At 41.4% G+C, this 15,000-nt stretch overlaps 1 protein-coding gene across 1 annotated transcript in view; it reads left to right on the top strand.

Moving 5' to 3' along the window:
• SMYD5 (SMYD family member 5) overlaps nt 1–15,000 on the top strand; it is a 323,990-nt gene that overhangs the window by 155,504 nt on the left and 153,486 nt on the right. The window contains exons 9-10 of the mRNA XM_044064454.1: nt 6,830–6,936; nt 8,349–8,405. Coding sequence (XP_043920389.1) covers nt 6,830–6,936; nt 8,349–8,405 — 164 coding nt within the window. The remainder of the gene's footprint in view (nt 1–6,829; nt 6,937–8,348; nt 8,406–15,000) is intronic.

Raw genomic sequence — 15,000 nt, forward strand, 5'->3', positions numbered from 1 at the left:
TAAGCACTCTTCTGTGCTCTTCAAATGACCCACTGTTGTTATGGTCTCTTGTAGCAGTTTGTCACCATCATCCTTGGCACAGTTAAGCCAACAAGTGCCTGCTTAGGCCATGTGGGTACAGCTTAGTGGGCAAAGAGGGGGAACCCAACCTTTGGTGCTATTAGAAAAAGGCTGAGGCAGAAGTTGCATTGTATAGATAATCATTCCTTCCCAGGTGTTGGCCAAGTATGTTTTTTGTTGTTGTAAGGGTTCTGAAGACAGGAAAGATTTTCAGGTTTGCTGGCATCTTCTGTCTTACCAGTACATGTGCAGCTGTCTGTGATTGAGGGGATCTGTGCTCTCTTTTGAGACTTGTGTGTGTGCCTTACACATCAACCCTAACTCTTTCTAGAAAAGAGGTGCAGGTCTTGCGTGTCAAATCTATCCCCCACTTTACCTCCAGTCCCCAAAACTTGTTCAGCACCTGAGTTGCTAGAATTGCAGGCAGGAATCTACCAGTATAATGACAGCCTCGTTAGTTTATTAACTTCTTGCAGGTTTACCTTTACCTTGTTTAAATGACTTCAGGCAGGTCATGACAAAATTCTTGTGAACAGCAGATGTTTAATGTGCCAGTGCAAATAGGACTTTTAAAGGTGAAGTACTCAAGTCTCTCAGTTTTTCCTATTTTTGAGCACACACTGACTTAGTCTATCAACATGTCGTAACAAGCAGTTTCCTATCCTTTCCTTGCTTGTTTTTATTTTTCTCCTGTGTTGTAGCTGAAAAGTGAAAGTATATAACTTATTCTTTCACATGATCTAGCTAAGAAAATGCATGAGCTGTAGTACATCTTCACATAGAAATAAGACCGATACCTCAAGTGTCATGAGCTATTGACTCCTCTATATTGGGTGCATGTACCCTGAACTCGTACTTGTGGTGGCTTTCTTATACAAGTGCAGTACACCAAATGCCAATTGCTTATGATGTTCACACTGTATTATTTCTTACAGAAATAGGAACCTTAGATGTTCTTCGTGTTTCACTGTTGCAGTCCTCACATTTGGGTTTTCTGCTTGCAGTAGCCCTCAGTCGGCCTGATAAACAAAGTCTTGGGTCCTGTGTCGGTTGCTGTCTTTTCTTCCATGACGTCAGGTAGTCAAGGGTATAAAACATGCAGCCGACGCCGTTACATCAGTCTTAATTGCCATGCGATGCCCAAAGCAGAAGCAGTTTGCAAGTTCCAGTCGGCCGACTCCTGAAATTTTCTTTTTCGAGTTTCAGAACCGAAGTCTTTAACTAAAAGTTAAGTACACCGTTGGGGAACCTTTTTCTTGCTCTAAACCGATGTCAGTAAAAGTAAATAATTGCATTTCTTGTGGAAAGCAAATACCTCATAAAGATTTTCATTCGTACTGTATTCCTTGCCTAGGCCCTGACCACGACATACCTTGCTGTCAGTTTTGTGCCTTATTTAAACAACGAACTATCCGTCGTCAGTATATTTTCGCTTCTAAATATTTTGGTGCTCAGTTCAGTTATCCAGATGCGTCTTCGGTAAGCCATCCGACTACCGACATCCCGAAAAAATGCAAAGATAAAGACAGAGACAGAACCTAGGTCCAAAGCTGCCGACGACGCTTCTCCTAAGCCAGTCACTAGTTCACCAGTACTCAGTGAGGTGCTTTTGCAGCCCTGATACCCGCTACTTCAGATTCGCAGGCCTCTACTGAGACCCATTCAGAGTCCTGTATGCTGCGGGATGCTTCAACTGTGGAACCTGTGGATGTCTCTACCTTGGATGCGTCCGGAACCGCTGTTCAGGCACCGGCTTCTGAGGGTGTATTCAGGCCTACTGACTTGCATATTAAACCAATGCCATCTTCTTCTGTAAGGCCTAAAACTCAAACAATGCCTAGAAAACCGACGCCCAGACCGCATGGTCAGGCTTCTGTGCCTAAAAAATAAATAAGAATGGCTGAAGACGTTATTACTTTAATCAGGAGAAGCCAACCTTTCCCTCTAAGAGACCTAGGACTGAGTTTGCTTATGATTCTTCTGACCAGGATTCTGAAATTTCTGTTTCCTCTGATGACAAGGATTTACCCTTATCTAGAAACGAAGTAAAGTACCAAACTGCCAGAGCCACGGATGTCAAAACCAAAGTTTTTAATGTTAAAATCCACAAGTGATCCTGCGTTCACTTGTGGATTTTAACATTAAAAACTTTGGTTTTGACATCCGTGGCTCTGGCAGTTTGGTACTTTACTTCGTTTCTTGGTTTTAGTGTACCAAAGTTCCTTTTGAATTTACCCTTATCTACCTATGAGGATTCTGATGCTGAGGACTCTATTCCTTCTGCTTCCCCCCCCCCAGAGGATTTCTCTTTTGGTGAAACCTTGCATACTCTTAGGGAGCATTTTCGTTGGGAAAGTCAGGATTTCTCTGATTCTAAAAAGAGGCTTAGGGATTTCTTACTCCTGCCCCAGCACAGAACTTTAGCTATCCCTCCTGTACTAGACATTGTTGATGATGCCTTTTCGGAATCTAGCTTGGCCCCTAACTCTTTACCTCCTGCACCAAGAAAACCTGATGGATATTACAGGGTTCCTGACTCTCTCAAGTTGCTTTTCAAAAATCATACTGCGGATCCTGAGACCATTTCACAGGGACCCAAGGGCATTAAAGCTACTACTGCAAAAAAATCCTACCCATTCTGATAGAGACTCCAGGGCACTGGATAGATGTGGTAAGAAGGTATGCACTTCTGCAACCTAAGCCCTTAGGGCTTTAAACTGCCAGTTTCATATGTTAAAGTATCAACAACATATTATTGGATTGCTTAAACAGAAAATGATGTTGATTCCTGATTGTGCTGAAAATAAGGATTTACAGGATTTAATGCATTCTGCTGAACAGGTTGGAAAACATACTTTTCAGTGTGGTTTTGATTCACTAGAGGCATCTTGCAAGCCTGCTGTCACCGGGTCTGTACTTAGAAGGTATGCTTGGCTTAAGGAGCAATCCTTGCCAGATCATGTTAAAGCTAAATTACTGGATGCTCCCTTAAATCAGGACCACCTGTTTGGCAACAAGGCAGAAGAAGTTCTTAAAAAGATGGAGGAAAAAGCTAAATCTATGCAAACTGTTAAATATTTCTTACAAGTACAACCTCCAAAATTTATTAGGCATTGGCCCTCTAAGAATTGGTCCTTTCCTGCCTCTTCCAGGCCTTCTCAGTCCAAACCCAGATCCAGCAGAACACCCAGGCTTCAGTCCCAGGGTACGCACAGGACTAAGCAGTGGTGGGCCCCCACTTCCAAATCTGGGAGTAGTAAAACTCCCCCCTGTGGTAAACTGTCTCAATGACTTAACTTTAAAACTTCCAAGCACTTCTCAGCTGACTGCCCCTTTGGGGGAAAGATTGCTCTACACGCAAAAAACTGGGAACTCATTACCCAGGACAAATGTGTTTTAAATATAGTTTCCCAAGGATACAGATTTCACTTTCACATGTTACCAAACCCAAACGGTTGGCCAGATCTACCCCCAAATCAGTGGGCAGAGGCTCAAAAGCAGGTACTCTCTCTTAAGCATAAAGGCTATTCAAATTGTACCAGAAGAGGAAAAGGGACAAGGTTTCTACTCTTCCTGGTACCCAGAAAAGGCAATTCATGGCATCCTGTCATGGACCTGTCTGAACACCTTTTTGGTGATTCCAAAATGCAAAATGCTAACTCTTCACCAGTTGCTTCCTATGTTAGGCAAAGATGCCTGGCTGGCAACACTCTATTTAAAGGAAGCATACCTGCACATCCCAGTCAGGGAATCTTGCAGAAAATACCTATGTTTCAAGCAGGCTACATACACCATCTGTTCTTTGCACTGCCCTTTGGCTTATCTACTGCGCCCAGGGTATTCACAAAGTGCCTAGCTCCAGTTATTGCATTTTGCAGGCAAAGAAATATTCAAATATACCCATACCTGGCTGATTGTCTAATTCAGGCAGAAAGCCCGGACATACTTTTGAATCATCTGGCTTTTGTACAAAGGGTGCTAACTTGCCTGGGGTACAAAACGAAAAGAAATCACACCTGGTACCTTGTCAACAAATTATATTCCTGGGAGCAAGCTTGAATACAACTTCCCAGATGGCTTTCCTCACGCCAGAGAAACAAATTCATTTGACAACCTACTTCAAAGTAGTGGCCACAAAAACCCTGCTATCTGCAAGACAAATACTGCAAGCCTTGGCGTTCATGGCCTCCTGCATTCTTCTAATTCCATATGCAAGACTGCATATGAGGAAACTACAGTGGTATCTAAAAAGCCTATAGTGTCAACATTCTTAGGATCTAGAAGCAATGATTCCTATCATACCTTGCCTGCGGTTAGAATTAATTTGGTGGGCAGAGGCCTGCCACCAAAACAAGGGACTGCCTTTCACTCTACCCCCTACTGCCCAAACCCTAATAACAGACCCATCAGACTATGCATGGGGGGCTCACCTGGCAGTGAAGTGCATTCAGGGCAAATGGAACCCAAGTCAAATGTACCTGCATATCAATCAAAAAGAAATGTTAGCTGTACAGAATGCTCTGACAGCCTTCAAGGACCACATTCTTCCATGGCGATTAATGGTAAAGACGGACAACACCACTGTTATGTGGTACATAAACAAGCAGGGGGGGTACCCATTCTTACCCCCTCTGCAGACTAGCCATGGCACTGTGGAACACAGCCTTGAGCTACCAAGTGCATCTACAAGCTCAATTCCTGCCAGGAAAATGAAATACACTGACAGACGGACTAAGCAGAAACCTCATGGACCCACACGAGTGGAAACTGGAACCAAAGACTTTCAACATGTTGACAAACAAATGGGGGAGCCCAGATATAGACCTGTTTGCCTCCCCCCAGAACTACCAATTAGACAAATTTTGCACAAGGACTCCCCACAAACAAACTTGGAAAGTCGATGCTCTGTCCTTCAGCTGGAAAAAACCTATCAGTTTGTGCCTTTCCTCCTCTGCCTCTCCTCTCCAAAGTACTACTAAAGATCAAACAGGACAAACCAAGGATGATATTTATTGCACCAGACTGGCCACACCAACACTGGTACCCCGTCTTGCGCAGTGTCAGTGTTGGCCCCATGGCACCTGCTTCAGACCCCTACCCTGTTGTCTCAGCAGGCGAACCAGATTCTGCACCCTCAGCTTCAAACCCTTAACCTAGCAGCCTGGCTGATTACCTAATCTGTCCTTTACCATCCCTCAGTAAACCAGTGATGGATATCATTTTAGAGGCAAGGAGGCCTAGTACTAGAAAATCTTATGTTGAAAAATAGAACAGATTCTGTGCTTGGAATCAGTCTCTAGGGATGAGCACAGCAGCGCCCAACTTACCTCAGATTCTACAATACTTAACTGAGATGCTTCACAAGGGCCTTTCTTTTTCTTCCATCAGAATTCATGCCTCAGCCATTTCAGCTCATTATAGCACAGAACCTCCCCTCTTCTCTCATCCACTGCTCAAGCAGTTCCTCAGAGGGGCCAAAAATTTAAGACCACACAGGAGAGCCCGAACTCCTACCTTGTATTGGAGAAACTCACTCTTCCTGCTTTCGAGCCAGCTGCGAGTGCAGATTTAAAATTCCTTTCTTGGAAAACAGCCTTCCTTTTAGCAATAACTTCAGCAAGAAGGGTATCTGAATTACAGGCCCTTAAGGTAGTGGAGCCTTTCATCATCTTTCATGCTGACAGGGTGTCCCTCAGAACCATTCCTTCCTTCATGCCCAAGGTGGTATCCAGTGTGGCTCTTAATCAGTCTATTCATTTGCCAACCTTCTTTCTTAATCCACAGAACAAAGGGGAACGGATACTGCACTCCGTAGATGTGCACAGACAACTTAGATTTTACTTGGACAGGACTAAACCTCAAAGGAAATCTGAACAACTGCTGGTGGCATTTGCTGCAGGGACAGAGGGGAAGGCTATTTCAAAGAAAACCAATTTCTGAATGGATAGGCCATTGCATTAATTTCTGCTATAAGCACCATGGAAAACCTGTCCTGCAGGTGATCCTGACCCCATTCAACCAGGGCTGCATCTACCTCTGCAGCTTTTCTCAGAGATGTCCCTAACAGGGACATCCTAGAAGCTGCTACCTGGAGTTCTGTACATACGTTCACCAAGCATTACCATTTACCAATTTTCTTTGCCACTGCAGTCTTGCAGGGCCTTATAGCTGGTCCTAATGCTATGTAAATTCCTCCTCCCATCCTTAGCTTTGGGAATCAACCCAAATGTGATGACTGCAACAGTGAAACATGAAGAACAGTTGTGTACACTTACCATAAATGTAGATGTTTGAGTGTATTCACTGTTGCAGTCCTGGTTACCCTCCCTCCAGCCCCCTGACCTTTTTTGGCTATACCTCTACTCTCCTTTACTATGCTTAAAAGCTTTTTGGTGTATTTGCTTTTTTTTTGGAGGTATATCCTTGTGTGTGTGTGTGTGTGTGTGTGTGTGTGTGTGTGTGTGTGTGTGTAATATATATTTTATTGCTTCCCATTAAGGGGCATCTGATATCTGGGGCAAGGAAAACTGATGTAATGCCGTCTGCTGCATGTTTTATACCCCTGACTACCTGACGTCACGGAAGAAGAGACAGCAACCAATGCAGGACCCAAGACTTTGTTAATCAGGCCGACTGAGGGCTACTGCAAGCAGATAACCCAAATGTGATGACTGCAACAGTGAATACACTCGAACATCTACATTTATGGTAATTGTACACAACTGTACTTTTTGCTTTCTTGATTTGACTTACGGTTGGTAATTTTCAGCTCTCTGAGCCAGTGGGTACATGGCTGTGATGCCTTGGATCTTCGAGCCCAAGAGCGGGATCAGCTGGATGGGTTCATCGACCAATTGTACAAAGACATTGAGAAAGGTGAGTGAAGATTTTTGAAGGGAGCATTAAGGAAAAGTCTAAGAACTAGAGATGTAAAGCTTGTTTTTGAGAAAGGAGCAGCCCTGACTACATAACATTACATACTGAAATAACTGAGCAGTCTGGGCCGACGCTGTGGATTCCTACTGTACAACCTGCCATTGGCAAAACTAATTTGATGTGCCAAGGACCACGGAGATGCTACATGCATTAGAGATCATGTTCTAAAAGTAGTTTTTTTACAGGAAATATTTTTGTAGACTGGATTTGCTTTTGTCACCCTTGTTCTGGTAATCTAAAAACTTCCAGTGTTTGCTTTTCTGTAATATAAACTGAATAGTAGCTACTCTGGTGGCTTAAAGGGATAAAGCCCAGACTACAACCCAGCTGATCCAAGTTTGAATAATGGCTCAGGTGACAGAGGTTTCAGTAGGGATGATGAGTGGGTCTATCCTGGAGGGGGGGTGACTGGCTGTGGCATTAATTGGGCTCTGGTGGAAGCCAGAGCCCTTTGATATTATGCTGGGCTGGAAAGAGGAGTAAGCACAGTAGGACTGACTCTACCTCCCTTGCTCGTAGAGGTCCTCTCATTGTTACCCCAGCCTGTGAGTGATTGCTTCAGCACATAGGGGATGGGGAGATAGGCCAGTACAAAAAAAAAATCCTTCACACAGGTGGCATCTACAGCAGCTCATCACTTCGTTTGCATTGCAGCGAACATAACTCACTAAACCTGCCTTAAGACAAGAGTTGCCCCTTAGGGGAGAATCTCCTGGTATAGGCAACACTGGAAGTCTGCCTGAAGTGGATTTGTTGGAGAGGTAGTCGCTGTGCTGTCGGCGGGGGGGGGATTGATGGTTGCGCTGTGGTGGAAACAAAAATAAAGCAAAAAATAATAATTTGGTGGTAAGATGCATGCTCTTGATATTAATTCTAAACCAATGTATCTGATATACTGGCAGAATTTTTGAGAAGTGTATATTGTTGAGGAGATGCCCTTATTCTACTTCTATCTTAATCAGATATCAGCTCAGCTCATAGAAACTCCCCACTTCACATCAGCAGCAGACTTCAGACATGATTTGGAATAGAATGAGAAGGAAAGGGGAAAAATAATTGCAGCACCCACACACACATCTAATTACTTTAATAGACTAGTTTATTTCCACCATCAGTTTATAAGTATAGATTTTCTTGTGGATAGACTTAACATTTGTTAATAACTAAATGATTTTTTGTAGGTTATATTAAAGTAGTTAAACCTGTATTGTAGTGCAAGGCATCTGGTTGCAATTGTTTGAGACAGAATGAGAATCTTCAGAAGAGTAAGAATGCAGATTATTGTTAAAAGAAAATAATTGCTTGTTTTCTATGTTTTTATGATAAGTAACTGAAAAACTCTTATTTTACAGAGACTGGTGAATTCTTGAACTGTGAAGGCTCTGGTCTCTACATTTTGCAGAGCTGTTGTAAGTAAGAACTTGACGAGCATAAACGCAAAAGCAAATGCTAGGGAGAGGGAAGATAACAGTCAAGCCAATTGTTCATGTGTCTGTGTTTGGCTTTGCCAATGCAGTGATTTGATTCATTTTATTTTTTAATTACTTTACAGTACTTTGTGATGTTTTAAGATATGTTACTGAATTCTAGGATTTTAGATTTTTTTTCAGGACAGTATCATGCTCTAGTTTTCTTGGTTGTGTGGGGGAGGCATGTTAAGTTCTTTTAAACAGTGGACACTTAGCATGAGCATTAATATCATAAGTAGAACTGGTTGAATTTGCTGGTTAATATCCTTGTTAATTCATCACTTTTGTTCTGGAAATATTTTATTAGTTTGTGTTTTCCCTCTTCTGTTTTGTTTCTGATAATTTACATTCATTTTCATGAAATCCAGAAATCACAGTTATGTAATATAGTTATCCAGAGTGATTCCACTAGCCTGCAAGATAGGTTAGCTTTCATTTGTGTGACATTCGTCTCCTGTTTGATTGTAATGTTTTGGTGACTGGGATGCCAACCTAACTGACTTCCATTTTCAGTGAAGACCCGGGGGGTGGGGGGAAGCACCACAAACATTGGTATAGTAATAGCAGTAACAGTAGATGTTAAAATGGGCGTGCCTAATTGCATTTTTCCTGGCCAAGATAGCAGCTGCTTATTGCAGTATACAGTTATACAAATAAAAAGCAAAAATGTTTTTTCTAATTATGAAGCAAAAAGGTTTTTTCTAATTATGAATCACTTTGTGCCATAGTTCAAGGTGCATCATGTATAACCCAGTAACAAGTAATAATTGAAAAAAGAAAATAAAAAAACTACACAAGTACTTGTTACAGTTACTGCAAATAAATGTAAAAGTGACCATCTTTAAAGCTTACAGTCACAAATATCTGACCAGCCTAAACTGTACTGCTAGAAAATTAATTTGTCATCCATAAAAGTATGACATTTTCTATAGTAACAAATATATCTTCAAGAAAGAAGGCAGATACTTGCATTTCTTGTGTGTAGAGACAGTTTGTGGCTAATCTTTCAGGCCCTTCACCACTGGAGCTGTGTATCTATTAAGATCTCTCCATCAAAGATATAAAGACATTATTATGTACAGTTAAGAAGTATATAGCTCCATTCATTATGAATTAGGTTTCTGCATGTTAGTTGATTCATGTTAGAGAACCTATGCTTCTACAGAAAGTAGATCTTCATCAGAAGTGCTTTACCTACCCTCCCAGCTCATACCTGCACACACACTGTTCAGAAATCCAATTGTTGTACAGCACACACTTATACCATTGCTTGAGATTATGGTAAAAAAAAAAGAAAATGATTCAAATAAAACTGTGGTGCTGCTTAAAAAGAAATGCTCTGTTAATACTGGCATATATCAAGTTTATTTTTGTCCATGCAATATAGTTACCTGAGCTTTGCATCATTTTATTTTCATGTAAATCATTTTGCTGTGGGGAAAAAAAACAAGCAACTAGATATGGGAGGCCACATTCAGAATAAAACTGCACGAGTCATAACATTTAAATACTGTTAAACTTAAGTAAGGAACGATGAAAGGTTTAGCTCTTTGAAGGCATTCAGTGTATGCTGATAAGGTTCTAAAGGTCAGGATGGAACTTCAGGAACCTCCTAAAGGAATACTCAGAACCACTTGCCTGAATCAGGGATGGAAGTGAATTTCACAGGGGTGGGGCAGGATATACAAAATGATGCTAGTTGATTCCACAAGAGTGTAGGGCAAGGTTTTCAGTAGACACTCATTAGATGTTTCTGATCTCCTCACCTGATGACCTGAATTGTCTTACCAGGATTTTGGGTGTCATGGGTGCCAGGCATAATTCTAACACAGAGGTGGTCAGTACTGTAATATGTGATCAATGGTGTGCTGTTCTGCCTTATGCTTTTAAAAAGATCAAGGTTATGGTACCTCAGGGATTTCTTCTTTCTGCATGCATACAGTTACGCCAGAGTTAGTGTGTATATCTAATATATGTGCGTGCGTCTGTGTGTGTTATGTATGAGTTGCTTACAAGTTGCTGAATGGCAACTTGTCAAACATGGAAAACTGTTGTCACAGATCGCAATACAGTAGAGATTGATGGGGAAAGAGCAAATTCCCATATTGTGATCTCAGAGTTGGTATACATAATTAACACGGAGTGTGGGTGGTGCAAAGGGAGTTTGCCTTTTGAAAACAGACTTTTTTGTTTTGTTTTGAATTTCAATCAGCTGCTGATGGATAGGTTGTGCACAGTCAGTTGCCGTTCTGTGAATGGAAGTTTCGACCAATTGTTGGACTTTCATTGATAGACCCATCTCTTTGTGTGTGTGTGTGTGTGTGTGTGTGTGTGTGTGTGTGTGTGTGTGTGTGTGTGTGTGTGTATATATATATATATATATATATATATATATATATATATATATGTGTGTGTGTGTGTGTGTATATATATATAATATACATACACACATGTTAAAATGCCAGTTGTTTTGTGATCTAAAAAAATGAGACCACAATAAATTATTTCAAATCTTTTCCCACCTTTAATCTGACCTTTAACCTGTGCAGTTCAAGGGTCTATATTAGATAATCGAACTTTCAGAAGTTCGACTGTCATATGGTCAACACCATATGACTGAACTTTTAAAAGTTCAAACATCTAATAAAAAATAAACAAACTACACAAATAACCTACCTTAATGTTAAAGCAGTGGGGCAAGCCCCCCTGCATCCCGCATACCCCCCGCTCTTTAAATATACCAATTCCGTCATCGCACTACAGTGCAGAAAAGGGAAATCTTCCCATTCCGCGCTGTACAGAGATCTCCGTTAAAACGTTCGAACTTTCAAAAATTCGATCATATGGTGTCGACCATATGACAGTCGAACTTTAGAAAGTTTGATTATCTAATGTAGACCCAATTCAATTGAAAAACAAACAAATCTGTTGGAGGAAAAATATAAAAAAAAAGTACAGTAAGCTGGTTGCATAAGTGTGCACACCCTTAAACTAATACTTTGAAGCACCTTTTGATTTAATTACAACATTCAGTCTTCTTGGGTACACACCTGCCATCAATTAAAGATGCTTTGGTTAATCCCAAATACAGTTCAGCTGGCCTAGTAGGATGTTCCTGACATTTACTCAGTTGCCTGCTACACCAAAAGCCATGGTTCACAGAGAGCTTACAAAGCATCAAAGGGATGTCATTGTTGAAAGGTATCAGTCAGGAGAAGGGTACAAAAAGATTTCCACAGCATTTGATATACCATGAAACACAATGAAGACAGTCATCAAAAAGAGGAGAAATATGGGATGACAGTGACAGAACTGTATGTCCCTTCAAAATTGATGAATAGACCAGATGAAAACTGGTCAGGGAGGCTGCCAAGAGACCTACAGCAACACTGAAGGAGCTACAGGAATTTCTGGCAAGTACAGGTTGTGTACGACATGTGACAACAATCTCCCGTATTCTCCATATGTCTGGGCTATGGGGGTAGGGTTGCAAGACGGAAGCCTTTTCTTACACAGAAAAACATCCAGGCTCAGCTAAAATTTGCAAAACAATACATAGTCTCCCAAAAGCATGTGGGAAAATGTGTTATGGTCTGATGAGACCAAGGTTGAACTTTTTGGCCACAATTCCAAAAGGTACGTTTGGCACAAAAACAACACTTCGCATCACCAAAAGAACACCATCCCCACGTTGAAGCACGGTGGTGGCAATATCATGCTTTGGAATTGTTTTTCTTCAGCTTGAACTGGGGCTTTAATCATGATGGAGGGAATTGTGAACAGTTCCAAATACCAGTCACTTTTGGCCCAAAACCTTCAGGTGTCTGCTAGAAAGCTGAAGATGAAGAGGAATTTCACCCTTCAGCACGGTAATGACCCCAAGCATACATCCAAATCAACAAAAGAATGGCTTCACCAGAAGAGAATTAAAGTTTTGGAATGACCCAGCCAGAGCCCAGACCTAAATCCAATGGAAAAATCTGTGGGATGACCTGAAGAGGGCTGTGCACAAGAGATGCCTTCGCAATCTGACAGATTTAGAGCGCTTTTGCAAATAAGAGCGGGCAAATATTGCCAAGTCAAGATGTGCCATACTGATAGACTCCTACCCACAAAGACTAAATGCTGTAATTAAATCAAAAGGTGCTTCAACAATGTATTAGTTTAAGGATGTGCACATTTATGCAACCAGCTTATTGCATGTTTTTTATTTTTTATATTTTTTCCCCTAACAGATTTGTTTGTTTTTAAATTAAATTGTACAGGTTATAGGTCACATTAAAGGTGGGAAATGTTTTGAAATGATTTATTGTGGTGTCATTTTTTTATATCACAAAAGCATGGCATTTTAACAGGGGTGTGTAAACCTTTATATCCACTGTATACGTGTGTGTGTGTGTGTGTGTGTGTGTGTGTGTGTGTGTGTGTGTGTGTGTGTGTGTGTGTGTGTGTGTGTGTGTGTGTGTGTGTGTATATAGATATATATAGATATAGTGTGTGTGTGTATGTTTATATATATATATATATACACACACACACACACACACACACTCCTGTATATGTATGGGCCGTGTCATTTGAAGCCCAAATGGTCAACCCCATTTATTAGAAATGTGTAGACGTCTATAGAAAATGTGACTGTGTCATTCATACCATAGGCGTTATTAGGAAATTAATCTAGCAAAGTATGTGATAAGATATATTATGCCTAACAGAAACGTTGCTAAAGCCTGCCACCAAGGACCATGAGATTCTGCCACCAGGGTATAGTATGTTTCGACTAGACCGTACCACCAGAAAGGGTGGTGGGGTAGCCGTACTTTACATGTCTACCCTATCTGTCAGTATAGACAACCAACAACCAACCCAGTTCAATAATGCTGAAATTCTTATCTTAGAACTACAAATTAACAAAAATGTAAACATGGTCTCTGTCTACATTCCTCTAGAGAAGAACACAGAAACCTTACAAGACTTCTTTATATTGGTTATCCAATAGCTACCCCCAATAAACAATTGTTCTTGGGGATTTCAGCATTGACTGGAACACTTGCTCTTGTGAAACCCCCACATCCCACATAAACCTCTATGGATTTACTCAAATCATAACCTCCCCCACCAGGATAGGAAAACCCAATAACAAGGAAAGTACCCTAGACTGGATACTCGTCAGTACACATCTTCAATCCTATAAGTCAGGCACTTTGCCTGATGACCTAAGTGACCACTGTCTTATCTATGTAATCAAGCTCTCAAAGTACACTTCTCCTACCAACCCTCCTATAGAACATTAAGAAACAACAATAATTTTATTCTCACCAAGTTTCAAAAGGAACTTAAGGCATGCAACTGATCAGTACTAAAAAGTCTCCCCCCTGGATGAAGCAATAGCATACTTTAGCACCAAATTCCTTGCTATTCTTAAGTCCCATGCTTCCAGCTGCTCTATTAGAACCAAAGTTAATATTGCACCATGGCTTTCTAAAGATACAAAAAACAAAATTTAATTCAGAAACAAAGCATGGGCCACCTACCGAAAAACAAAAGCCCCATTTGATCAACTAAGATTCAGACAGCTTAGGAATGACACCAAAAAATCCATAACCTTGGACAAAAAGAACCACTACTACCATCTACTGCAAAAACACCAAAACAAACCTCAAAAGTTCTGGGCAGGAATAAACAAACTACTCCACCCAGGCCAAACCGCCACTCTACCCCCCTCAGCTTCCCAGCAAGAATCCGCAGTAGACATTGCTAATACCTTCAACAGCTTCTTCACAGAGCCTATCCAGTCTCTAGCCAGCCAACTCTCTCCCAATGGCTCTAATTCTAATGTAGCCATACACAGTAGCCAAACATACTTTACCTTCCAGCCTGTTCCTACTCAACTTATTCATGCCCTACTTAAGAAACTAAGACCCACCACCCTGGCTGCAGACCTCCTCCCAGTAGACTATCTGCAAAAGGCTGCTGACACCATAGCATACCCCATCTCATTCTTGATCAACAGAGCTATATCTGAAGCTACTGTACCCACTGTATGGAAAATCTCCCATGTCATACCTCTCCATAAAGGAGGCAATTCCACTGAACTGTCAAACTTTAGACCCATAGCTATTCTGTTATACCTCTAGCTAAAATTATGGAGAAGTGTGTACACACACACCTCATGCACTACCTCACACAGAACAAGCTGTTGTCCAGCTTTCAGCATGGCTTTAAGCCACACCACAGTACTACTTCTGCCCTCCTCTCTTTCTCTAACGTCATTAACCACAACCGCAATAATAACAAACTATCCTCAGCACTCTTTCTAGATCTATCCATGGCTTTTGATATGGTTGACCACAAAATGCTTATAAATACCTTGAAGGCCTTCTCCTTAAACAACCATGCACTCCAATGGTTTCAATCTTACCTGCAGGGCAGGCAACAGGCAGTCCTATGGCAGGGCAAGCTATCATCTCGCCTACCCATCACATTAGGAGTCCCCCAGGGCTCGATACTAGGACCCCTTCTTTTCTCCATCTTT

Source organism: Protopterus annectens, chromosome 2.part2 (genome assembly GCF_019279795.1).
Source record: "Protopterus annectens isolate FY-2018-M chromosome 2.part2, PAN1.0, whole genome shotgun sequence".
NCBI classification, from domain to species: domain Eukaryota; kingdom Metazoa; phylum Chordata; order Ceratodontiformes; family Protopteridae; genus Protopterus; species Protopterus annectens.